A 25,312-nucleotide genomic window follows, 5' to 3' on the forward strand; every position below is an offset into this window, starting at 1 on the left:
CCAGAGTGTGGGCAGCAGAAACAGAGGGTAAGAAGTAGGTTCCTGGGATGCAGAAGAGGATATCTCGCCCACACTGAAGGGGAGGCTGAAGGGGGGGAGGGTGCCCCAGGTTCCTGGCTGAGCTGGGGAGATAGCGGCACCGTCCACTGAGATGGGGAGCAGAGAACAGAGGGGTGAGGGTGGGGGTTATTTAGGGCATAATTGGTGGGATAGATCCCAAGGAGAGAAGCCAAGGAGGAGCAGTGTCAAAATCCTGATTGCCGGAAGTCTCTGAAGCGTGGTGAGAGCCGCAGCATTCCAGGTAAGAGGTGAGAGGTGACCCACGTGACAGAAAACTCAGCAGGTGGAGACCACCCTGCTATGGAGAGTGGATGATCTAGGAGAGGGTCTCAGGTCAGACCAAGCTGCTGAGGGGGCACAGGAAGAAGTTGGAGAAACACATGAGGGCTTGGTTAACAACGGCCACATTAACCAAGAGCCCTGCAGCCTGCGGCATCTTTGTGCCCTGAAAGTGAAAGTGAAGTCGCTCTGTTCTGTTGGACTCTTTGCAACCCCAAGGATTGTAGCCTACCAGGCTCCTCCGTCCGTGGGTTTTTCCAGGTAAGAGTACTGGAATGGGTTGCTATTTCCTTCTCTAGGGGATCTTCCCGACCCAGGAATTGAACCCGGGCCTCCTGAATTGTAGGTAGATGCTTTACCATCTGAGCCACCAGGGAAGGCCCTTTGTGCCCTGTGATCCCTGAAATCAGAAACTATTACCATCCACATGTTACTGAACCAAACTTGGGTCCACTTGCCCGTGTGCAGTGGAGCCAGTCTAACACCAGGTTGTAGTAAAGCAAAGCGCAGTTTATCACAGGCGCCAAGCAAGGAGTGTGCGCAGTTGTGCTCAAAAGATCTGAATTCCTTGATGGCTTTCAGGGAAAAGTTTTTAAAAATAAGAGGAGGGAAGGGGGCTTTGAGGGTGTGTTGAATCTGCTGTTGAACTTTCTTCTGATTGATTGGTGGTGAGGTAACTGGGAGTCAACATCATCAGCTTTCTGGTTCCAATTGGTCTGGGGTCTGTGTGGGCAGCTTATAGTTAACTTCTCCCCCCTGATGGGGGTTTCAGTGTCTGCAAAATAGTTCAAAGGTTATGGTCCAGAATATTATCTATAGCCCTTAGGGAGGAAATAAATATCCTTGATTTTGTTTAATGGCTAAAGTATTTTTATTTTGTCTTGCTTGACTATTTTCCTTTGCTTCCTTGATTTTCTCACTTCTATGGTTCAATTTATTCTTTCGAACTCAGGGAAGGCCCCATAGGATCCTGGTCCATTACATACATTACCTGTACCAGATCTTCCCACAGGCTGGCCCAGAGCAGAGTCAGGATGCCTCCTCCTTCCCGTGGGCTGCACGTGCTATGTCTGTGGCCAGGTTGAGAACAGGTCAGCCAGGAGTGGGGCTGTGTTTCTTGGAAAGGACAAGGGCGTGGGCTCTATAACCAGCTGGCCTGGTGCAAAATCCTCACTGGGCACTCACTGCCCTGCAATCATGGGAATTCGCTTCCTCTCTTTGCACTTCAGTTTCTTCATATGTGAAACTGAATAACCGAACCTGCCTTAGAAGGCATCTGTGAGAACTTGAGTTCTTAACATAAAGACTATCTCACCTGTGGTTACATTCTCGTTATGACTAGGCCTCTGTGCAGTGAAGGAGGAACTGATAATTTGCATAAAAACGGGGAAGGCAGAGGGAAAGCCCATTTACTGAGGCATCGACTGCACAGCACACGCCGTCGCGCTGTGAAGCTGGTCTGCTCTCTTCTGTAGCGTTCAGATGGCCCGGTTTACTGGTTTCCCCTAGCCTGAGTCAAGTCGGCAGGTGATGTGGATTTGGGTTTATCTCCTGCTGTATAATAAACCATTCTAAAAGTGAACAGCTTGGAATGATAAAATATTTATTATCTTACAGTTTCTGAGAATCTGGAATCTGGGATGTGTTAAACTGAGTGGTTCTGGCTCTCTCTTCGTGAGCTTGGGCTGGAGGGCTACAGACCTGCCCAGAGCTAGAATTCCATGATCAGACTTATTCACATGGCTGTTGGCAAGAGGCCTCAGTTCTTTGCCTTTGGGTCTCTTCATAGGGCTGCTCCACACATGGCTTCCCCCCAAGTCTGTGTGTGTGTGTGTGTGTGTGTGCGCGCGCGTGCGTGCCTGTGTGTGTGAGTGAGAAAGGGAGAGAACCCAAGAAAGAAGCAGCATCTTTTTACAACCCAAACACAGAAGTATACGCCATCCCTTCTGCCATATTCCTTTCATTAGAACCAAATCACAAAGTCCCAGGTGGTCCTAGTGGCAAAGAACCTGCCTGCTGATTCAGGAGACCAGGAGATATGAGAGGGGTGGGTTTGATCCCTGAGTTGGGAAAATCCCCTGGAGGCGGGCATGGCAGCCCACTTCAGTATTCTAGCCTAGAGAATCCCATGCACAGTGGAGCCTGGCAGGAACAATCCATAGGATCCCAAAGAGTCGGACATAACTGAAGCAACTTAGCACGCACACACGCCCACTAAGTCCACTCTAGCTCCAGGAGAAGGTAGTTAAACTCTGTCTCTTAAAGGCAGGATTATCAAAGAATTTGTGGACATACCTCTAAAATGACCAGCATATTGTAATTTCCAAATCCAGTGAAGTCGCTGCCCTGGCAGTAGAGCCTTAATTAAAAACGAGTGGGAGGAATGAATGAACAAACGAGTGGGTGAGTGAGGAGGGCATTTCTGTCCTGTCTGACACCGAGGAAAGAGGCTGCGGCTTGGAGAGGCTGAATTGTGGTGAAAGTTGTTAGGATGGGGGTGGCTGCTCTGATCTCAACAGTCCTTGTTACCCAGAAATTCTCAGATGTCACCCGGAGCCTGGAGGGCAGTGCTGAAAGGGAAAACGATGATGCAAAGTACAAAGTTCCCTCCTCAAAGGCAAACAAGATACAGCAGGAGGAGGAATGGATGACTAAGCATCAGGCAAAGCAGAGACAGGAAATCTCCCCGATCCTGCTGAATGCTTCTGCAGCTGCCTCCAGATCTGATCTGTGTGGGGACACGGTCAAGGGCCAGCCGGGTAGTGCTGGAGGGGATTTGCAAACGCACCTCCGATCTATAGTTAGCATCTCCCCTGCAACTGCAAAACTAGGTCCTTGCGAAGGCGGCCAGAGAGCATAGGTGTCAGGCAATAGAGATCTGCGCTCTCCATAGTTTTCCAGGGGAGAGCAGATTCCAGAGTCCCCTCGCCTAAAACAGAGAAGGTGGAAGATGCTCTGCAGTTTGAGTAGCTGTCAATTCTCATTTCTTCCCCCTAAGAATTCCTTAAAGAGACATAACTGATGAAAGAGGTTCAGAGAGGAAAAGTAACTGCCTTAACTCAGCTAGTAGATAGGGGCAGAGACAGATGTCAAAGGAGCCTCACTGAGTGAGACCCTGCCCATGATCCCTGCCAGCTTGCCTCCCACTCAGGGAACAAACAAGGGCATCTGTTGCTTGTTTTTGCTCCCTCTTGTTGCAGCCTAAGTCCCAATAAACCGTTGCCAGAATTTCTCATCTGGCCTCTTATCAATTTTTACTGATTAATGAGTCCAAGACCTCAATTCAGTAACAGACGCAGGTGGGCGGCCCTAGGGAAGCAAGAAAGCAAAATCAAGAATTAAATTCATGAAAAGGAATAAACTGACTAGGAGGATTATAATTTGTACGACTCTTTGATTTAAAAATTGTCTATTTTTTTATGTTTTGTTCTTCCAGATTTAAGGAACCCTTTTTTTCTCAAAGCATCTGTGACTTGCAGCAATTTGATATTGTTTAACTTTGTAAACAAATATAAAACATTTATGGATTTCTCCCCACCTGAACTCTCTAGGACTCAGAAACTTTTGAAGAGTGTGCTTATTTTCATGACAATTTAGCCATTTGCATAAATTCAAAATAATCTGCTCTCTTTAGAATAGAACACAACTGGAAAAACATTGAGTTATTACCAAGATTTTGTCTGGAATGTCATATTCAAGAGTATGTGTAAACTCAATTTTTACCAGGCAGCTTTAAGGAACTAAGATTGACTTTATAGAGCAAAAAAACCCCAGGAAAAATAGTCTGGTACCTTGCTTACAAGGTTCCCAGCTGTCTAATTAGGTGAGTAAGGAAGGTAAGTACAAGAAGCTCAAGATATTTGGGGGATCTATCTCAAGAAGGGGGGAAATTCACCTAAATCTATAGGCATTGCAGGTAAAATCTGATGGTAAGTATATGGCTTGGCTTTCCTGGACTTCAGAGGCCTTTAAAAGTTTAATCTGGGACTCCTAGTGAAAAGTTCCAGGAAAGCAGATTCATAAGAGCTTATGCTATCAATTGCTTTTTGTTACACTTAGATAAATAATCAGGACAATTTTGCTGATACCAGACTTACTTTAATGAAAAAAATTAATCTTAATTTAGCAATATTTGGTGGAATGAGAGTGATTTTAGAGAAAAAATTATGTTTCAGTAATGTGCCTCTGTGGATAATAGATTCTAGTGCTGTTAACTGTCTTTGAGGTTTTGGTATTTACCCGTAAACTAAACTAGATCTGAATTTTAATTTCCTCCAATATCGGGCTCTGACTCTCAAAACAACTGTTTTCAGTTTTTTCTCTAATCTTTTTGACTTAGAATCACCGAGAACTAAAGCTGCCCTTTTACTGAAGCCATACAAGCTAAAATTGGACAACTTGATATAAACCTCAGGGAAATTACCATAATAGCTCGTGTACAGGCAAGCTTTATGCCAGCTGTTGTATGAGTGATTCAGAAAGTTTGTGAAAACACCAAAGGCCATCATCAGAGACATTTCAAACCTCAAAAAGAGGCTTCAACACCTTGGCATCTAGAAATCTTCAACTGGCTCCCTTCTAGACTTGGTGCCTTATTATTGTCAAAATTGCAGCTAGTTATACTAATCATTCTTCTAATTTGTTCTCTATCATTTTTTAATTTCATATGCTTTGTGTCTTCCATTGCTGTACTATGACAGCCTCCAAAAGAATAGTGGTAGCTGACTTCTGGAGGTGATTGACTTATCCTGTAAGACTCCTCCTAATGAACATCCACAAATTTCTCCTATGGTGAGTGCTGCCTAAGACTCCCTTCCTAGATGGCTCCTCAAACGTGGCCATAAACTCTCTAAAAGCATATCTCCTGCATGACCATCTCTTTCCCTCCTTCATAAGACATGATTTTCTGGGAAGAAGTCTTCCCAGCACCAAAGATGTCAGTGCTAATGCCAAGTAAACAAGCAGTTGATCACTAACACTTTTGTCAAAAAGATCTTGAACAAAAGGTGTAAATTTCACTAGAAAATAAAAATGGAGTCAATATTGCTAAAAGACTTTAGCCACCTGATGGGAAGAACCAACTCATTGGAAAAGACCCTGATGCTGGGAAAGATTGAAGGCAGGAAGAGAAGGGGACGAGAGAGAATGAGATGGTTGGATGGCATCACCAACTTGATGGACATGAGTTTGAGCAAGCTCTAGGGGTTGGTGATGGACAGGGAAGCCTGATGTGCTGCAGTCCATGGTGTCGCAAAGAGTCAGACCTGACTGAGTGACTAAACTGAGCTGATTGTTAAAAGACTCTCTAAAATAGAGTCTGGAGGGCACTTAAGAATTGTGACTAGTACACATCTCAGCCCAAGTGGATTCTGAACTTTAACCAATTATTTTCTTAACATCAACATCCAGAACATCTGCCCAGTCTTCAGATTCAAGATGCATACCAGATTCTTATCCTAAAATAATTCATGACTACCTATCTACTTATTGGAACTTTATCTTTAAAAAATCTTGACAGCCTATCTCTTAAGGGCAATCATTTCCTTTCTTGTGTCAGAGTCAGTCATAGTTCTTGCCAGGTAACTTTAACAGCCTTATGGTTTTTGTCTTTATAAGCTCCCGACCTTTCTCTTCCTTGGAACACTCTTTTGATTTTACCTGAATCGATATCTTCCAAACTGCAATTCCAAAGACTCTATGTTGCAGGCTTCTGTGTTTTTTTGAGCACCTGGTCTGCTCCCCATCAACAACTTAGGTTACATGGCTGTGCCCCATCAACCTATAAGACGTATATGAATCACTTGGGGAGATTATCAGAAGACAGATTGTGTATTAGTAGGTCTGGTGTGGGTCCCAAAAGTTTGCCTTTCTACAAGCTCTTACAGTTGGTCCCCATGCCACATTGGAATACAGTAATGATGTCAAAGCTTTTTCCTCATGGGCAAGAGTATCTCTTAAGATGTCATCAATATGCCATTAATATTTTTTTTTCCTTTTGTGTGGTTCATAAATATTTATGGCATCTCCTGGACACAGAGGGAGGGGGGGGATATTGAAAAATGATTCCTGGCTCAGGAGGTAAACACATTCCAATAATTCTGTAGCCTCAGTGGCCTGTAGAGAGATGTCCTGGAGGGTATTGCTTCAAACATAGGAGCCATTAGATTCAGCAACAGTACAACTGATATTACCTTTGTTTACATTCTGTGTCATAATTCCCTTATGTTCTGATCAGGCCCTAGTGACACTGTGCCATGACCTTCCTTGCATAAACGATGCTGTGGAAATGGAAAAAAAAAGTCCTGTATGAACACTAGGGACCAAGAAGACCAGTGAAGTTTCTAAAAGCTCAGAGAAGAGGCTGAAAGATGGTCAGAGGTGGCCAGAGGTGCATGTGGCCCTGGAGTATTAGCTTGGAACTCTGGGTGACTGGTGGCACCCAGGACTGTTTAGACCTATACATCATCCTGAAAGTTAGCTGGAAAAAGTAGAAAACTTTTCTGCCTTTACATTGCCTGAAGCTCCAGACTAAGCCATTTCCATCTTAAGGAAAATGATGGCTCTCTTGGAGCTAGATAATTCGAGAACACACAGGGAAAATGTTAGGACAATGTTAGTAATGATACTTAATGTCTATTCTCATTGTCTCTCAAGGTAATTATCCCCTTCCCATTTTTTTAGTTAGGGCATGGCACCCCATGTGGAATGTTGGCTACACCAAATAGCCTCCCTTGCAGCTAAGTGTGACCATAAGACCAAACTCTGGCTGACGGAACAGAAGCAGAAATGATATAGGCAACATTTAGCACATTTCATTCAAAGAAAAAGGTGTGTTTTTCCCTTTCCCTCTGGCCCTTAACTGGAATGTGGACTCAGCAATGATCCATCTGGGAAAGGGCAAATAAACATCAGAAATGGGAGAATAAGATAGAACGAACCTGGGTCCTGACAAAGTCGGGGCCAACATGTCGACCCAGGGCCTGCATCTGGACCTACTGGGAGGGAAATAAACTGCAATTTTGTTTCATCCACTGTTTCGTTGGGATTCTGTGTAGCTTAAAAATACATAGCTGTTCTGGAAATATTCGGTGCCTGAAGGGATGCAAGCTTTCATTTCAGGAAGGGTGGGGCCAAAACCTTCTTAGTCATATCAATGCTTTACAGTCAACAAGTATTTACTTAGTACTTAGAGGTGGCAGCAAGACTTCCCTGGTGGCTCAAACAGTAAAGCATCTGCCTACAATGCGGGAGACCTGGGTTCAACCCCTGGGTCGGGAAGATCTCCTGGAGAAGGAAATGGCAACCCACTCCAGTATTCTTGCCTAGAGGATCCCATGGATGGGGAAGCCTGATGGGCTACAGTCCATGGGGTCGCAAAGAGTCAGACACGACTGAGCGACTTCACTTCACTTCACTTAGAGGTGGCAGCACTGTATAACCACCCCCCTAAACCCCCCACCTCCACTATCCAGTCCTGTCCTACTGGAGCTTACATTTAGTGCTATCTCACTTAGTGTTTGCAGAGACCTTGGTCAGGGAAACTTTGTTATCTTCATTTCAGAGGTGAGGAGATTAAGGATGAAGGGATTTACAGTAAATTGCTTGAGGTCACTGGAGAAGGAATTGGCAACCCACTCCAGTATTCTTGCCTAGAGAATCCTGTGTACAGATGAGCCCAGTGGGCTGCTGTCCATAGGGTCGCATAGAGTCAGATACAACTGGAGTGACTTAGCATGCATGCATGCACTGGAGAAGGAAATGGCAACCCACTCCAGTATTCTTGCCTGGAGAATCTCAGGGACGGAGGAGCCTGGCGGGGTCACACAGAGTCAGACACGACTGAAGGCTTAGCAGCAACAGCAGAAGCTTGAGGTCACACCTGGTGAGGAGTACTTCTTTGATTGAGGTATTCAGTCCAAAGCCAAACTGCTTGGTGGAACTCCTACAGGTCACAAAGGTCTGTCAAGGGTTGTCATAGATAGAGGGTTGTGACTGTGAGGGATAAAAGAGAAAGATTTTCCCATGAGGCCTAGAAAGACCTGGGATTAGCTCAAAGAGAAATCTAAGGGGACCTCAAAGCCAGAGATGAAGGTCAACTAGCTATTAGGGTAAAGCAATAGTCAAGGGGTAAGGACGAAGGCTGAGACACAGCAGAACCCCAAAGACAGATGGTACCAGAGAACAGAGGCCCCAGGCCCTCTCACGGCCCTCACACCCCATCTCTGGGAAAGTCAATCTTGCTATAGTCAAAGCGCATTACCTCTTAAAACATATCTGAGACTGTGTTTGGCGCTTCCTATCACATACACACAGGTACACACATATCCACAAATTAGAGAGAGGTGGCTCATAAAGGAAACAATGCAATGCTAACGGGGCATTCCCAGAGTGACACAACTCTAGGGAATGTTTTCCAACGTCTGTCTCTACAGTCCTTGGATTATTACACAGTCCTCAGTGAGGATATCATAAACATGGGGGAAACTAACAAGACCAACATTGTTTTAAAAATCGCAATAATCAGGGATGCTTTTCAATCTCCTTTTTTACAGTTTTCTGAATTTTCACATACTCTTCAATGAGTTATCTTAAACAGGAGAAAACACTCTCAAGGGAAATTTTTAAAATGTATTTTCAGTTTTAACAAACAAAAACTTAGTGGTTTCTGTAACTAGGTTGTTCAAATAGATTTAACCTGTTTAACAGACCCACCTGTTACCAGGAATGGTCATCTGCCCATTTCCAGTCAGAGGACAGAGTCCTGTGTTGTCCCTGTCTATGTTTCACAAGCCTGGGAGGAGGTCTTTGCAGGATAAATAGGCGGCAGCACCGGGGAAACTCCAGTATCTGGGCAGGCGGCGGCTCTGGATTCACTGCCCACATCCCGCTCTCACAGGCAGGTAATCCGTGATGCTCCCACACTGGGAGCCAAGGGACCCCTCTCCCAGGGTGGTTCTGGCCTCGATCAGGGGTTGGTAGAACCTGAGGCACGAGGGAGGCGGGAGGACGTGTGTCTGATGCTGGGAGGGTTCTGAGCCCTCTGAAGACCAGTCCTCTCTCTGGGTCTCAGTTTTTATCCTGCAAAGAGAGGGACGTGCCACCAGGCCTTCAGGGAACATTTCTGCTTTTGAGTCTTTGCGGTTGTGATTCGAGCCAGCTGCGCCCCATTCAGCTGTGCATCCAGCGTCAGGTCAGAGCTCTCCCGAGGGCCCTGAGGTGTGTCTCCTTGCCTGGCACAGGGCGCTGCCCTCAGAGAGCCCTGGAGATGGAATTAGTGCAGTGCATCCCTCTGGGAAGAGCATGCAGGGTATCCAGGGGGGGTTTCTTGGCTCCACTGTCCAGGGCCCAGTGGACAGGAACTGAGTCTGTCCAGAGCCAGACAGGAACTGAACAGAGGCAGCCCTCCAAAATGGCCAAATACACAGGAGCTACTTCTCCAAATATAATTTTGGAGGAAAATGTTTAACTCTTTTCTAAAGAAGTGAAATGGTTGCATCAGCCCCAAGTTGGGGCAATTGCTTACCTCTGTGCCCAGGAGTGTTTGGGGCTTTCCCCTAGCCTCTGGGCAAGACTCAGCTCAGGCTCCTCTCTTCCAATTCCTCCTCCTCCTCCCCTCCCCACCACACCACCCCAGCAGCCCTCTTTCCTCTAAACCCTGAGATGAGAGGCAGAGGCTGAAGGGAAACAGCCCTCTTTGCTGAGGTCACCAGTTTGACCTCTGTCTCTCCTGAGGCTTCTGGGCAGTAGCTCTGTCCTCTGACCCCAGGGATCATAGTCTGGCTTATACAGTCCTAGAGAGGGTGCCCATTGGAGGGGGTGACATGTCTGGAACTCCTCTTAGGAGCCCAGCACCTTCTTCCTGTGTGTCACCTAAGCCGTTCCACGTGTTGGACAGAGGTGGGAATTGAGGATCATAGAGGTGCAGTCATGCTTGTCACCTCACGACGCTCACAGGTGGTCCAAACAAAATCCTCGACCAGGTCCCTGAGACTCTGAGCTCACCCTGCTTCTCCCCACCAGGAGGCCTTTCCAGGTTCTTGATGGAAACACTCTCCACCTGTCCACGTAGCAGGGGCTGAGCAGAACGCTCTGCCCTCCTAGTTCTTTATAGCAGCCCTCCTCAGGGCAGCCAGGATACAGCACAGCTCCTGCTCCCTCACTGTGACCAGGCACCTCAATGGGAGAGCCTCCCTGAGGTCACACCCTTGTCCTCAGAGGCGGGGAGAGGTGCAGTGTCCTCTGATCAGTGCAGGACTACTTCCTGGGAGGACAGAGAGGGGTCAGAGTGGGAAAGGACCCCTGCTTCCTAGGCCCCTTTGACAGTGTCAGCTCCCTAGAAGAGGGAGATGGGTTCTTGCTGCACAGCACCTCACACCCATCACCAGCTTCCCTACCCTGGAGCCAGGCACCCCAGGCTCCTCACCCTCACTCCTCCACTGTTTGCCGTGTGACCTTGAAAAAGCCCCTTCCCCTCTCTGCGCCCAGTCTCTCCACTGGGGAAAATGGTACTTGATCAAAGGATGAGAGGGAGCCCAGAGCCTCCTCGTGTGTGTTGGGAGCCCAGGAGGGTGCCTACCCCTGGGAGGTCCCAGAGCAGCAGGGCCAAGAGAACAGAGACCACAAGGGACAGAGGGCGGGGGTTCGGACATCATCTGACACGTGGAGACTTAAGGAGCTTTGCTTTTCAGACATGAGGGCAGAGAGAATGGCCCCCCTCCTGGCTCTGGGGCTCCTGCTGTCTGGGCTCTGCAGTGTCCACTGCCTCCCGGAGAATGTGGTGGTGAAGGACCAAGACAGAAGGGCACGTGTGGATGACCACACATTAGCCTCCAGCAACACCGACTTCGCCTTCAGCCTCTACAAGCAGTTGGCTTTGAAGAACCCCAATAAGAATGTCGTCTTCTCCCCACTGAGTGTCTCCATAGCCTTGGGCTTCCTGTCTCTGGGGGCCCGTGGCTCCACCCTAACAGAGATCCTGGAAGGTCTCAAGTTCAACCTCACGGAGATCCAGGAGACAGAGATCCACCAGGGCTTCCAGCACCTCCTGCAGACGCTCAATCGACCCAGCAACCAGCTGCAGCTGAGCGTGGGCAACGCCATGTTCGTGCAGGAGGGGCTGAAGCTGCTGGACAAGTTCATAGAAGATGCCCAAGTGCTGTACTCCTCCGAGGCCTTCCCGACCAACTTCGGGGATCCTGAAGCTGCCAGGAGTCTAATAAATGACTATGTGAAGAATAAAACCCAGGGGAAAATTGAGGAGTTGTTCAAGTTCCTTTCCCCAAGAACAGTGTTGGTCCTGGTGAACTACATCTACTTTAAAGGTGGGTGCCCTGTTTGTCTCAGAAGGAAACACATGTCTAGTTTTGTGTCTTCGGAGCTATTTCGATTTCAGCTCAGCCAATTCTGTGGCTGGGCATTATAGAGGATGTCATCAGTGAGGACCCTGTCCTGACCATCAGTTCAGTCGCTCAGTCATGTCCGACTGTTTGCGACTCCATGGACTGCAACATGCCAGGCTTGCCTGTCCTCACCAACTCCTGGAACTTGCTCAGACTCATGTCCATTGAGTCAGTGATGCCATCCAACCATCTCATCTTCTGTCATCCCGTTCTCCTCCTGTCTTCAATCTTTCCCAGCATCAGGGTGTTTTTCAGTGAATCAGTTCTTCTCATCAGGTGGCCACAGTATTGGAGTTTCAGCTTTAGCATCAGTCCTTCCAATGAATATTCAGGGCTGATTTCCTTTAGGATTGACCAGTTGGATCTCCTTGCAGTCCAAAGGACTCTTAGGAGTCTTCTCCAACATGACAGCTCAAAAGCATCAGTTCTTTGGTGCTCAGCCTTCTTTATAGTCCAACTCTCACATCCATATGTGACTGCTGGAAAAACCACAGCTTTGACTAGATGGACCTTTGTCAGCAAAGGCATGTCTCTGCTTTTTAATACGCTGTCTAGATTGGTCATTGCTTTTGTTCCAAAGAGCAAGCATCTTTTAATTTCATGGCTGAAGTCACCATCTGCAGTAATTTGGGAGCCCAAGAAAAGAAAATCTGTCAGTGTTTCCATTGTTTCCCCATTTATTTGCCATGAAGTGATGGGACTGGATGCCATGATATTAGTTTTTTGAAAGCTTAGTTTTAAGCTAGAATTTTTACCCTCCTCTTTTACTTTCATCAAGAATCTCTTTAGTTTTCTTCACTTTCTGCCATAAGGGTGGTGTCATCTGTATATCTGAGGTTATTGATATTTCTCCCAGACATCTTGATTCCAGCTTGTGCTTCATCCAGCTTGGCGTTTCGCATGACGTACTCTGCATAGAAGTTAAATAAGCAGAGTGAACAATATACAGCCCTAACATACTCCTTTCTCAGTTTGGAACCAGTCTGTTGTTCTATGTCCAGTTCTAACTGTTGCTTCTTAATGGGTTTTTGTCTATCTGGAGGTTCTCTAAATGAGAGCTATCATTACAGCACACAAGGGCAAGAGAGCCATTAACCTTTTGCCTGAGCCATAGGGAGACTTTTTATTCTCAAACTTGCCTGGCTGCCTGGAGGAAGGGGCTTTCCATTCTGGAGTGGCTGGGAACCCCAGCTTCTTTTAACACATGCAGGGAAGGCCACTGCTCCGCACACTGCGGGGTGGTCGGGTGCCTAAGGGGCACCTGCTGGGGGGACATGTTCGCCCTGAACTGGAAGCTCCTGGCACAGCCCTGTGTAGCCCTCCTGGATCTGTTTTCCTCTGTAAATGAAGCCATAGGTTCCCAGTTCCCTGGAGACGTGGTAATAATCCAGGCCAGATCTGCTACGTTTCTTCCTGGACTTCTCTGTGCTCTAATCTCCTGCCACCCTGACCTGTCCCAGGACTCTCTCCTCCCCAGGGGTGCCCACCAGCCCAGCTTCCCCTCTCCTCCCGTCTCCAACCATGGGGACACAGGCAGGGGTGGAAACAAAGCAGGAAGCAGGGTGGGTATATCCTCCATGAAGCCCCAGGGCTCCAATCTCCCCAAGAAGCCCACCCCGGGCACGAAGGTCTCCATCTTCCTTGGGGGACACCCAAGCCCCCTCCTCTGCCCTCCAGGTCCCCGTGTGGCTCCTGCTCCAGCCGGGCTCACAAGGCTGTGGGGACATGTGTCCTCCCTACAAAGCCAACGACTAACGCCTGGTCACTAACATGTCCCCTTGAAGGACCAGGTGGTCCCGTATCTCCCCAGGCCCAGCCTCATCCCCATCTCTCCCTTGCTCTCCACATTCCTGTGGACTTCTCCTGTAGCACAACTAACCAGCTTTGTTTCATATCCTGCTTCCCAATCCTGACCTGCGGGGTTCACCCCCGTCCCCAAAGGCTTACCCAGCTGCCCAGGTGTATGGTCACACCTAGCAGTTCTGTCCCCAGAGGCACGTGGTGTGAGGGGCTACTGGCATGGGGAGGGTCTTCCCTGCTCAGGGACCAGGGCCGAGGAGGGAGGGAACACAGCCCTTACACTCACAGACTCTTCACCTGTCCCCCCGCCTCCAGCCAGGTGGAAGATCCCCTTTGACCCCAAACACACTGAGCAGGCAGAGTTCCATGTGAGCAAGAACAAGACGGTGGAGGTGCCCATGATGACCCTTGGCCTGGAAACCCCTTACTTCCGGGATGAGGAGCTGGGCTGCACGCTGGTAGAGCTCATGTACACCAGCAATGACAGCGCCCTCTTCATCCTCCCTGATGAGGGCAAAATGCAGGACCTGGAAGCCAAGCTGATCCCGGAGACGCTGACGAGGTGGCAAAACTCCCTGAAGCCCAGGTGACTATCCCCAGGACCCGGAGCTGTGGGTTCAGCTGCTTTCTCAGTTCTTCCCCTCTTCCTGGACTCCTGACCCCCAGCAACAGGGCCTCAGGGATGTGCAGGGCAGGGGCAGGGTGGGAGAGCCCATCCCGTGACAAACTTGCCCTTTGGTGCCTGCCTGGGTCAGTGCTTAAATCCTTCTGTAAGTTGATGACATCTGAGAGGGCGGGAGCTGAAGGTTTGGCTCACGTTAACAAGGGCTGAGTCATGAGGACTCAACATGACCCCCAATATTCACGAGCTTCTCCCCATGACTTCTCCTCTTGAAGGTAGAAGGATCGAATAGAATCAGGTGAGGGCCCAGGGGTGATGGGTTCTGAGGACCATATTTGCACTGTCTTTCCATTGTAGTCACTCATTTATTCATTCGCCCAGTCAGCACTGGTTGAATAGGTTAACTGAGGACATACTATGCCTCAGAGACTAACTTAGACCCTGTGGTAGGTCAGCAAATAAAATGCTAAATTCTCTGTCCTCATGGCACTCTCTAATTGTGGAAGACCAGCTGGAAATGAATATAAATTCTTTGTTAGGTTGAGAGGGGACAAATGGGGAGGTGGGGAGAGTAGAGCACAGTAAAAGGGTGAAGAAAATCGTATCCAGAGGTAGTTTGTGACCATAAACAGGGCGGCCCCTAGGTGAAGCTGCAGTGAGAGACTGGGCCCTCCGGATGTGTTGGGAAAAGCATTTCTGGGCAAGGGAATCACCAGGGCAAAGCCTCTGAGGCAGGAGCGAGCCTGGCGTGGTTGAGGATTAGTGAGGCCAGAGGAGAGCAGAAGGAGTGGAGGGGAAGCTGGGCGAGGCCAGGGTCCCCCCGGGGGTGGACTCAGGTCACTTGGGGCCTTGCAGACTCCTTAACCTCCCCCTGCCCTGGTGCCTGCCTGGCATGCTAGACTCCTGCAGATTGGAATGGATAAGTAACAAAATAAGGGGATTTAGCCCGAGGGATCTAGAAACTGAGAACAAGAGTCCTTATTCCAGGGAGAAGGGGGTTGATTAAGAGGAATCCTTGGAAGACAGTGCTGTGAGGTGGGAAGAGGTGGGCATCTTTTCAAGCAGGTGTTCACATTTATTTTCCTTGTTTCCTAGTCGAATACATGAACTCTACCTGCCAAAATTTTCCATCAAAAGCGACTATGAGCTGAAGGACATCCTCTTCCAGCTGGGCATTGAGAAAATATTTGGTGACGCTGACCTGTCAGGAATCACAGGGACCGGGGACCTGGTAGTCACCCAGGTGAGTCTTAAGTTTGGACAATTCATCCTCCTATCAGAGCGCTAAACATGGAGGCCAGACAGATGGCAGGTCCCCTGGAATTTGTAAAATAATTGCTTTTCCTGCAACTCAGTCTCCCTCCCTGGGACTCCCCAAGCCCAGGAGAGCTGGGTTACAATCACGGTGACGTCAGGTCCCACCTTCCCTGAGTTATAAAGTGACACAGAAGCCTGTCACTGGGAAGGACCTGGAGTGGAAACAGCAGTGGGCCCCATATCAGGCTCCATCTTTCTCTGCCTGTAGAGGGGAATGATCACATTTCTGCAGCCCCCAACTATTGATCTTTAAAAGGAGCATATACTTCTTGGTTCCTGTTTGGTGCCGAGCGGAGCAGGTAAGAGGTTATAGGTTCTAACAAAGTCTGTAAAGCAACCGTGATGAAAATACACTGAGAACATGCGAGAACACCCAGTGTCCTGGTGCTGTGATCCTAGAGGCAGGGAAGCCAGAGGGAGTGGTGGGGTGGGGGGTGGCTGGGCAGCCCTGCAGGCTCCCCCTGCACCCACCTGCCATAGGACCTGGTAAAGGACACAGGCACTATGGGGCTCCGTGGTCCAGGGGTGGGAAGCCAATCCTAGGCAAGGGAGCTGAGGGCTCAGGGACACGTCAGCTGGGGCAGGAGAGGAGCAGAAAGCAGTGCTCACCCATCTGTTGCTTTGACATGGCGGCACTGCGGACAGTTGCCTGCAAGAAAAATGCCTTGACCTGGCCCCTCCCCATATACTAAGGGGAATTTGGAGGCGGCACAGTCTCTGGGTTAGGAGAGTGAGTCCATTCTCTTCCTGTCTGATGCTGGGCGTATCACTCACAGATTTTGCCTTCAGTTTGCACGTCTGTGTATCACAACTATGGAAACAGTGGGCTGTTTGTTGGGAGAGCAGAGTGACTGGCGAGCAGCAGTGTCAGCCCCCTTAGAAGCGCTAAGTGACTGCTCACCTCCGCCCACCCCGTCTCCGGGGGGTACTGCTCTGGTGTTCCCACAGGTGGTCCACGGCGCTGCGCTGGACGTGGACGAGGAGGGCACGGAAGGAGCTGCTGCCACGGGAATCAGCATCGAAAGAACGGTCTTGAGAACCACTGTGCGTTTCAACAGGCCCTTCCTGATTGCCGTAGTTCTCAAAGACACCCAGAGCATCATCTTTTTGGGGAAAGTCACCAACCCCAGTCAAGCCTAGAGCTCCGCTCTGAGCTGTGGGTGCCCTCCCTGAGGAGCGGGGCACCCAGGTCCCTGGGTGCAGCCTGGCCCCTGGGCACTGAGGATCCACCCTGCCTGTCCCCAGCTGCTCGCCCCTGGGGAGGTGACAGTGACGATGCTGGGGCTCCATAAGCACAGGGACTCTGTGTCCAGGTCACAGGGAGACTCTGAAACCTCTGACAGCAATAAAGCACCTTCCTTGGACTTGCCTCTTTCCTGTGTGTCTCCACTCTGCTGCTGCCTGAGCCCTGAGGCCACCCCCACCCCCGACTTACCACATCTGTTCAGCCCACCCCAGACTCTGAGCCCTTCCCTCTGTCCCAGCCTCACCAGCCATCCCAGGAGCAGGCTTCACAGCTGTGACCAAGCCTGCTGGACCACAGGTCCAGGACTGAAAGGGGCCCTGCTGCCTGAGGCCCACTTTCAGGGGCTCTGATCCCAGGGCCACATTCACCCCCCCCTCCCCAGGGCCCACAATGTGCCCTTTTCTGGCACAGCCCCTGGACCCTGCCATTCTGCAGCTGAGCTGGGCCTTCCTCCCCCAGAACCTCCCCTCTGCCTTCCAGCAGCAAACCTGGGAGTCTAACTGCTTCCCAGATCCCAGCTGAGCTCCTCCACCTCCTGACCAGTTCCTCCTCCTCCCCTGACAGATGATCCCCATCAGTAGGCAGAAGAGGTGTCCTATGAGGGAAAGAGCATCAAACACACACCTGTGATAAGAGCGACAACCCAGCCCTGCCTCCTACTGATGTATGGAGGGCTGTGTGGTCTCCAGGGAGGACAGCTCCAAGCGGTAATGATGGCATCACCCACAACTGAAGGGTCGAGATCTCTCTTTCAGGTAGCCTGCTAAAACTTCTACCTAGAATAACCCATTTTTAGTCCTCATGATGATCATAGGAGTTACATCCTGTTACTCATCCTACTTTACAGATAGGGAAACTGAGGAACAGAGAGCCTCTGTAATTGCCCTCAAGTTCACACAGCTATTGATTATGGCTGGCAGAATGTTATCCCAGCCTCCTCGATCAGAATACCCTGAGCTGCAGAGCCATTATGCCCTATAAATGTTTCCACAGTGATGGTCCTCTAGGAACTTCAGATCTGATGGGCAGGATGTATGAGGAAGCAAGGTTCTGGAAACTGAGAGCAGAGGGCCAGACTTAGTTCGGGAGGTCACGAAAGGCTTCCTGGAGGAGGTGATTTCTGTGATATCAACAGAGGGAGAATAAGAATGTCATGGTGTGAAGAGAGAGGAGAATGTTCTGAGCAGGAGAGAGTGAGGGTAACATTTTCAAGAAGCTGAAAAATGTGGGCAGATCTGAAGTAGGAAATGAAAGGCTTACACAGACAGTGGGGCCATGACGGAGCCCCTGGACCTCAAGTGGCCTGGCAATCAGTAGGGATTCTGGAAAGATCCTGTAGAGTTCTAGGCAGCTTTAAAGGAATTTAAACAGAACATTGATGTGAGCAGATGTGCATGGTAGAGAAATGACTCTGGCTGCTATGTAGAGACGTGATTCAGGATCCAGGTCAGGGATACAGGCTGGGTATTGTCGACTTAAAAAAGAGTCACAACCTAAAAGTTGAGAGTTATGTTTTATTTGGTGGAAATTTTTAGGACTTCAAACCTGAGAAACAGCATCTCAAGTAACCCTGAGAAAACTGTTCCCAGAAGGTAGGGAGAGGAGTCAAGTTGTATAGAAGTCTGCAACAAGTGCAGGTCGTCTGAACATCAAAAGTATTTTTGTGAATTAAAGAAAACCAGATATCCCAAATTAAGGAATCTAGAGCTTTCTGTGTATGGGAAGATGTGGGAGTCTGGGCTCACTGCAATCACCCCTTTCTCATGCGTCTCAGCTATATGGGGCCAGTGTCCTGCATTTTTCACATCCAGAGTTCCTCAACGCTCACTGTAGGGAGTGGCTGCAGCCTGAATGCTGTGAGAGGAAGCAGGTATTCTCCTTCCCTAGTGCCCTTGCCGCTGCTGCTGCTAAGTCCCTTCAGTCGTGTCCAACTCTGTGCAACCCCATAGACAGCAGCCCACTAGGCTCCTCTGTCCCTGGGATTCTCCAGGCAAGAACACTGGAGTCAGTTGCCATTTCCTTCTCCAATGCATGAAAGTGAAAAGTGAAAAAAGTCGCTCAGTCGTGTCTGACTCTTTGCAACCCCATGGACTGCAGCCTACCAGGCTCCTCCGTCCATGGGATTTTCCAGGCAAGAGTACTGGAGTGGAGTGCCATTGACTCAGGAATTCTCTTTGGGAGGACCAGAATTGCTGATGACTGTGACATTCTTGTTTACTGATATGGCAGGAAATACTCCATTTCTCAGTATTCAACAAGTTATGTCAGGAACTGGGGCCAAAACGGGTCCAGGCTTGAGAGGGAGAATGGGAAGATTGGAAGCCTGTGAAGAGAGCATTAAACGACTGTGGGTGGATGTGAGTAGAAGGAAAAACAACCCACAATCAGTTTGGCTCCTGGGTGATGACAAAGCAACTGCCGAGGAAGGACCCCCCAGCAGGAGGAGCAGGTTTTGGGGGAGGGGACACCTCTGGGTTAGAACCCCAGGTGTGTGGTTCCTGGGAGGCAACCAAGGGACCTGCTCAGGGAAGTGTTCTGGAGAGAATCAGGCTGGAGAGAAGCATGAGGATTCGTGCCCCCTAAGCTGGGTACCATAGTATGTAAAGAGGAGGAACCCTGAAAGGGCGCATAACCAAGGAGAGCATGCATTGGAGAAAAGCTGTCACTCCAGGACCACTGGAGAGGTACTCAGGGGACGAGAGGGGCCTTAGGGGTAAGGGAAGGATGAGTGGTCCATGGGATGCAGTGATCTAAAGCCACAGGGGGCAGGGCACAGGCAGGGCCAGCCTAGTGAGAGGAGCCCTGCCCTGGCTGGAGGGGGAAAGAGATGGAAGTAAAGGGGGCCAGATGACCTTTCTAGAGTTTAGTCTTCAGGTTGGCAAGTGTTAGCCTGGAGTTGGCTTCTGTGCTTTAAAGATGCTGGGCCCATTTGTATGACCTCAGAAAATATTCAGGAGGTGGGGTGACCAGCACCAGGGCTGCAGTGTGGCACAGTCCTAAGGGGAAGTTAATAGTGGTGACTTCTTATTGTTGTTCAGTCACTAAGTTGTGTCCAACTCTTTGTGACCCCATGGACTGCAGCACGCCAGGCTCCTCTGTCCTCCACTGTCTCCTGGAGTTTACTCAAATTCATGTCCATTGAGTCAGTGAGGCTATCTAACCATCTCATTCTCTGCCATGCCCTTCTCCTTTTGCCTTCAATCTTTTCCAGAATCAGGGTCTTTTCTAATGAGTCAGCTCTTCACATCACATGGGCCAAAGTATCTGGGCTGTCCCTTATTACCTGTGTGACCCTGAGGGGCAAGGCCCCTCACCACCCTAAGCTTCTGTCTCGTTGCTTGTAACATGGAAGTGAATACTGTTACATTAGAATAAGAGTATAATGATATATAAATAGGATTGCTCTTCCTAGTCTCTTTAACCTCTCCAGAAATTGCTTAGTTTTAGAGAAAAAATGTATCCTGTGGTACCAGCTGCTCTGAGGTAGGTGTGGATCTGAAGGTGAGGGTCTGCCGGGCTTTGAGATCTGGGACAAATACCTAACACTTGTCCCTCAGCTTTCCAGTCTCTCACTTGGACATGATACTATCTACCTTGCTGAGATGCAAAGAGATTTCAACAAAAGCTAATTATGCACAATGCCTGGCGTGATGATAAGGACTTCATATTTAGATTGCATGTGCGCATGTGTATAAAACACTTACATATCACACCTGGCAGCAATCTATAGGTGTGTATACGAATGCCATGATGCCTCAGGGTAACAACTTTTCTTCTTTTAAGATATCAGTCTCTTCATCTATAAAATGGGACCATCAGTCTTAGCCCCATCAGCTTCATCCAGGTGAGCAGGTCAAAGGAGATACTGGGTGTGAATACCTCTGGAGACCCAGAGAGCCCTGTACAAATGTGAGGAAGACTGAGTTCATTTGCTAAATTAGGAGCATGGTTAGGAGGGAAGCGTGTAACTTTACTGGCTCTTTTGGAAAAAATAAAAGATCTCCCTGCACTGGGATTCTTCTTGCGTTAACCCATGTCTTTTGGGACCTTCCAGAGGAAGGGAACTCATGTTCTGTAATTCAGTACTTGCCTTCAGGGTTCCTCCAAGTGAAGATCACAGTCCTCTTGCAGAAGAATCACTTGCTGAGGGAAGAAAGGAGAGGTTCTGAAATGCAGAGTCCCTGACTTACTTTTGTCCTAAATCAGAATCTCCTGGGGTGAGTGCAGGGCACCTCCATGTTAAACAAAGTGCCCAGGGAGTTGTCATGTGCAGCAAAGCTGGAAAACCCTTCTTTGAAAGAACCTCAACAAGTAGCTCAGACGGTAAAGAATCTGCCTGCAATGCAGAAGACCCGGATTCAATCCCTGGGTTGGGAAGATGCCCTGGAGAAGGGAATGGCAACTGATTCCAATATTCTTGCCTGGAGAATTCCATGGACAGAGGAGCTTGGTGGGCTACAATCCAAGTGTCGGGCATACAGATCGACTAACATTTTCACTTTCAACAAGTAGCATTAAAATAGGACAGACAATGAATTCTCCATCACTGGAGGTATTCAAGCAGAAGCATCCAGGCTTCAGAGGGCAGACGTTGACTGAGTGCCTCCTATGTCAAGTCAGCAGGCAAGGCTTCCCGGATGCTGAGCCGAGTGGGTCTGGGAGTGATTGAAGCCGTGATTCCCAGGTGGAGATTCCACACTGGATGTATGCTGTCTCACCTCCAGGGAGCATGTGATTCTCAAGACTGCTCTAGTGTCACCCTGAGCTCTTCCACCCAGGCCTCAAGCTTCCCCTGGGTCTGCTTTTTAACACACTCATGGATGGTTTGGGGGCCTCTGGCAAATCCTGGCTGGCCCCCAGGCCCAGGCCACTGATCTGCTGCCCATGATCAGAGGGAGCTGGGTATCCTGCTCAGGAAGACTGAGCAACAGATCCTGGAAGCCCTCCTGCAACCTGGGCTCACCACCATGATGAGGCTGATCCAGGCACTCCAGGAGGTAAGTGCTGTTGGGTGCTGGATCCCAAGAAAGAACATGCCCAAGGCCAAAGAGATGATTACTGGGGAGAAGGGAATGTTCTATCCAGAGGCATCCATGGTCAACGGTCTATAGAGGCTGAAGGCAAAGCCTATGTTGCTCTTGGAGATTTTGTGGCTGTCCAGGAGAAGGCAATGGCAACCCACTCCAGTACTCTTGCCTGGAAAATCCCGTGGACGGAGGAGCCTGGAAGGCTGCAGTCCATGAGGTCGCTGAGAGTTGGACACGACTGAGCAACTTCACTTTGACTTTTTACTTTCATGCATTGGAGAAGGAAATGGCAACCCACTCCAGTATTCTTGCCTAGAGAATCCCAGGGACGGGGGAGCCTGGTGGGCTGCTGTCTATGGGGTTGCACAGAGTCGGACACAACTGAAGTGACTTAGCAGCAGCAGTAGCAGGGCTGTCCTGAGGGCTGAGGTTAGTATGATCAGAATTTCTTGGTTAACCAGGGCCAGACAGTGAGCCACAGCCAAGAGCACAGTGACCAGTGGCAACCGCTGAGGGCCCTTCATGCTCAGGGGTCCTTGGTCTGGAAGTGGAAGCAGGAAAGGAGACAACAGTAATGGTCATCAGTGATATTCCTGCAAGGTCTGCCCTGTGCCAGGCACTGTGCAAATGTCTCATGATCCTGACCTCTTTTCATTTTTACCAGTCATTGGTGGTGAGCACTATTTTCACACTGCCATTTAATAGAGAAGAAAAGGGAGTCTCAGGAAGGTGAGGGGGCTGCCCAAAGCCCAGCAGCTCGTAGGTGGTGGAGTCAGGACTGAGCCCAGAGTCTGGCGGGGACCGATTCCTGACCGGATGAGAGGATCACGGCGCAGACAGCCGGTCTGAACAGAAGGCCAGGCACCTTGTGCACCTGCTGGAGTGCCCTGACCTCCCTGTGCATGTAAGCTCTCTTTCCCCACCCCAAGGTGGGGATCCAGCTTCCTCCACACCGGTCCCTGGAATCCAGAGGCATCACAGGACTCAAGTCAGCTGCGTCTCTTCCAGCTGCGTCCCCTGGCCTGGGAGGGGCCTTCTGCCCTCTCCAGATGGTGCACAAGTCCCCGCCCCACCCCACTGTTTCCTAGGTTCACATACAGAGCATCAGTCTCATCAGGCACCCTCAGAGCCCCTCCTCCAGCTGACCCCTCCTCAAATCCTCTTATCCCAGAGCCTGACCTTGGGTGATTGACTTAGCCCATCTGAGACTGGTTTCTCATCCCTGGTATTGAACTTGCAGGAAGCTCCCGAGGGGCGGGGGGGTGGGGGGGAAATGCAGAGTGTCCTGAGCAGGTGAGTCCTGGAGACCTGGGCTCAGCTCCAGGCTCCGCTGCTGCACAGGGACCCCACCGCCTTCCTCAGGTCACCCAACCACTCTGGGCTGCTTGGTCCTTTCTGTAGGGTGATGTCAGAATCCCTCATCCCAGGGCTGTAGGAAATCAAAGTGATCACGCACTGGGGACCCTGCCCAGGACCTAGCTCAGGGCAGGCCCCCAGGAGGCAGCAGGCTTTATTCCCCTGGTGGACCTGAGGCCATGTCCTGCCTAGTGATTATGACTCGGTAGGTCTCGGGGGAAACCAGAATTTATGTCAGTAAGGGCCTGAGCTGACCCTTCAGTCCATGGAACCAGCCTTTGTCACCCTCTGGTGATACTCTCTGGTGTGTCAGCCTCTATCACAAATCAGATTTGTTTATTTCTTGCTGGAGACCCTTGATGGCCCCCAGATCTCTGAGAAAAAAAATCCACTCTCCTCACCACAACCTCGAAGCCCCACATGATCTGCCCTTGCCAACCTTCTGTCCTCTCCTCTGACCATCCTTCTCCTCCCTCCCTCTACTTTAACCACCCTGGCTTTCCTGCTGTTCTAGAATGTAAGTGGCTTCCTGTCTCAGGACCTTTGCGCTTGCTGTCAGCTGCTAGACCTGCCTTTCCCCAGCCCATTGCATGGCACGCTCCCTCACTCCACTCATTCTCTGCTCACAGGTCACCTTCTCAGAGAGTCCCCACCTCTATCCTCACTGCCTCTGTCCTCACCACTCTACCCTGCTTTAGTTTTCTTCTGCTTATCTGACACCATATGACCATATGACTTCCTCACTAGAGGGTAAGCTGTTTGAGGGCAGAGGCCTGCCTGTGTCCTCCACAGCCCAGTTCCTAGTGCTCAGCATGGAGTGGACATTCAAACACTATCTGTTCAAAGAACTAGCAGTCCATGGGCATCCTTCAGAAAACCCCATTCTAGGGTCTCAGCCCTTCTCCTGGAGCACAAGCAATACCCCTGCTCCTTGGAGACCCCTCCCCAACCCCTGACCATCCTGGCTCCCTTGTCACAGTCCTGCCTGGCCCCTCTGGAATTGGATTAATTATTGACAGAATTGATGATGATCACGCCTCTCCACTGTGTCTCGGGTTTCCCAGGTGTCCTTGGCCAATCCTTAACTTTTATAGACTTGAGTTCTCTTGTCTTTAAAGAGAAGAAACAACTAAAACTCAGCCTCTAGGAAAGCCTTTTCTGTCAATGTTTGTGTCCCTGTCAGTTATTTATGGGCAGAGATGACACTAGTCTCTATATGCCCATTTGTCTGATAATCTGCTTTGGTGAATATCATAGCCAGATTGAAAATTTTATGATTTTATTCTCTTTTCTGCCTCCTGAGAAATGTGTATGCAGATCAAGAAGCAACAGTTAGAACAGGACATGGATCAACAGACCGGTTCCAAATTGGGAAAGGAGTACGTCAAGGCTGTATATTGTCGCCCTGCTTATTTAACTTATATATGCAGAATATACCATGTGAAATGCCGGGCTGGATGAAGCACAGCTGGAATCAAGATTGCCGGGAGAAGTATCAATAACCTCAGATATGCAGATAACACCATCCTTATGGCAGAAAGTGAAGAAGAACTGAAGAATCTCTTGATGAAAGTGAAAGAGGAGAGTGAAAAAGTTGGCTTGAAACTCAACATTCAAAAAACTAAGATCATGGCATCTGGTCCCATCACTTCATGGCAAATAGATGGGGAAACAATGGAAACAGTGACAAACTTTATTATCTTGGGTTCCAAAATCACTGCAGATGGTGACCACAGCCATGAAATTAAAAAGCGCTTACTCCTTGGAGGAAAAGCTATGACAAACTTAGACAGCATATTAAAAAGCAGAGACATTACTTTGTTGACAAAGGTCCGTCTAGTCAAGGCTATGGTTTTTCCAGTGGTCATGTATGGATGTGAGAGTTGGACTATAAAGAAAACTGAGCGCCGAAGAATTGATGCTTTTGAACTCTGGTGTTGGAGAAGACTCTTGAGAGTCCCTTGGACTGCAAGAAGATCCAACCAGTGCCTCCTAAAAGAGATCAGTCCTGGTGTGTTCATTGGAAGGACTGATGTTGAAGCTGAAACTTCAATATGCTGGCCACCTGATGCAAAGAGTGGACTCATTGGAAAAGACCCTGATGCTGGGAAAGATTGAGGGCAGGAGGAGAAGGAGACAACAGAGGATGAGATGGCTGGATGGCATCACCGACTCAATGGACATGGGTTTGGGTGGACTCTGGCAG

At 49.4% G+C, this 25,312-nt stretch overlaps 1 protein-coding gene across 1 annotated transcript; it reads left to right on the plus strand.

Moving 5' to 3' along the window:
- The first annotated feature begins 9,063 nt into the window (after nucleotides 1–9,063).
- LOC128066744 (serpin A3-1-like) lies at nucleotides 9,064–16,617 on the plus strand. The gene is given in 6 exon segments (XM_052659845.1): nucleotides 9,064–9,132; nucleotides 9,134–9,239; nucleotides 11,028–11,660; nucleotides 13,854–14,124; nucleotides 15,256–15,403; nucleotides 16,426–16,617. Coding segments are annotated over 6 exon segments (1,419 nt in total).
- Nucleotides 16,618–25,312: the final 8,695 nt, after the last annotated feature.

This window comes from Budorcas taxicolor, chromosome 21 (assembly GCF_023091745.1).
Source record: "Budorcas taxicolor isolate Tak-1 chromosome 21, Takin1.1, whole genome shotgun sequence".
Classification (NCBI taxonomy): domain Eukaryota; kingdom Metazoa; phylum Chordata; class Mammalia; order Artiodactyla; family Bovidae; genus Budorcas; species Budorcas taxicolor.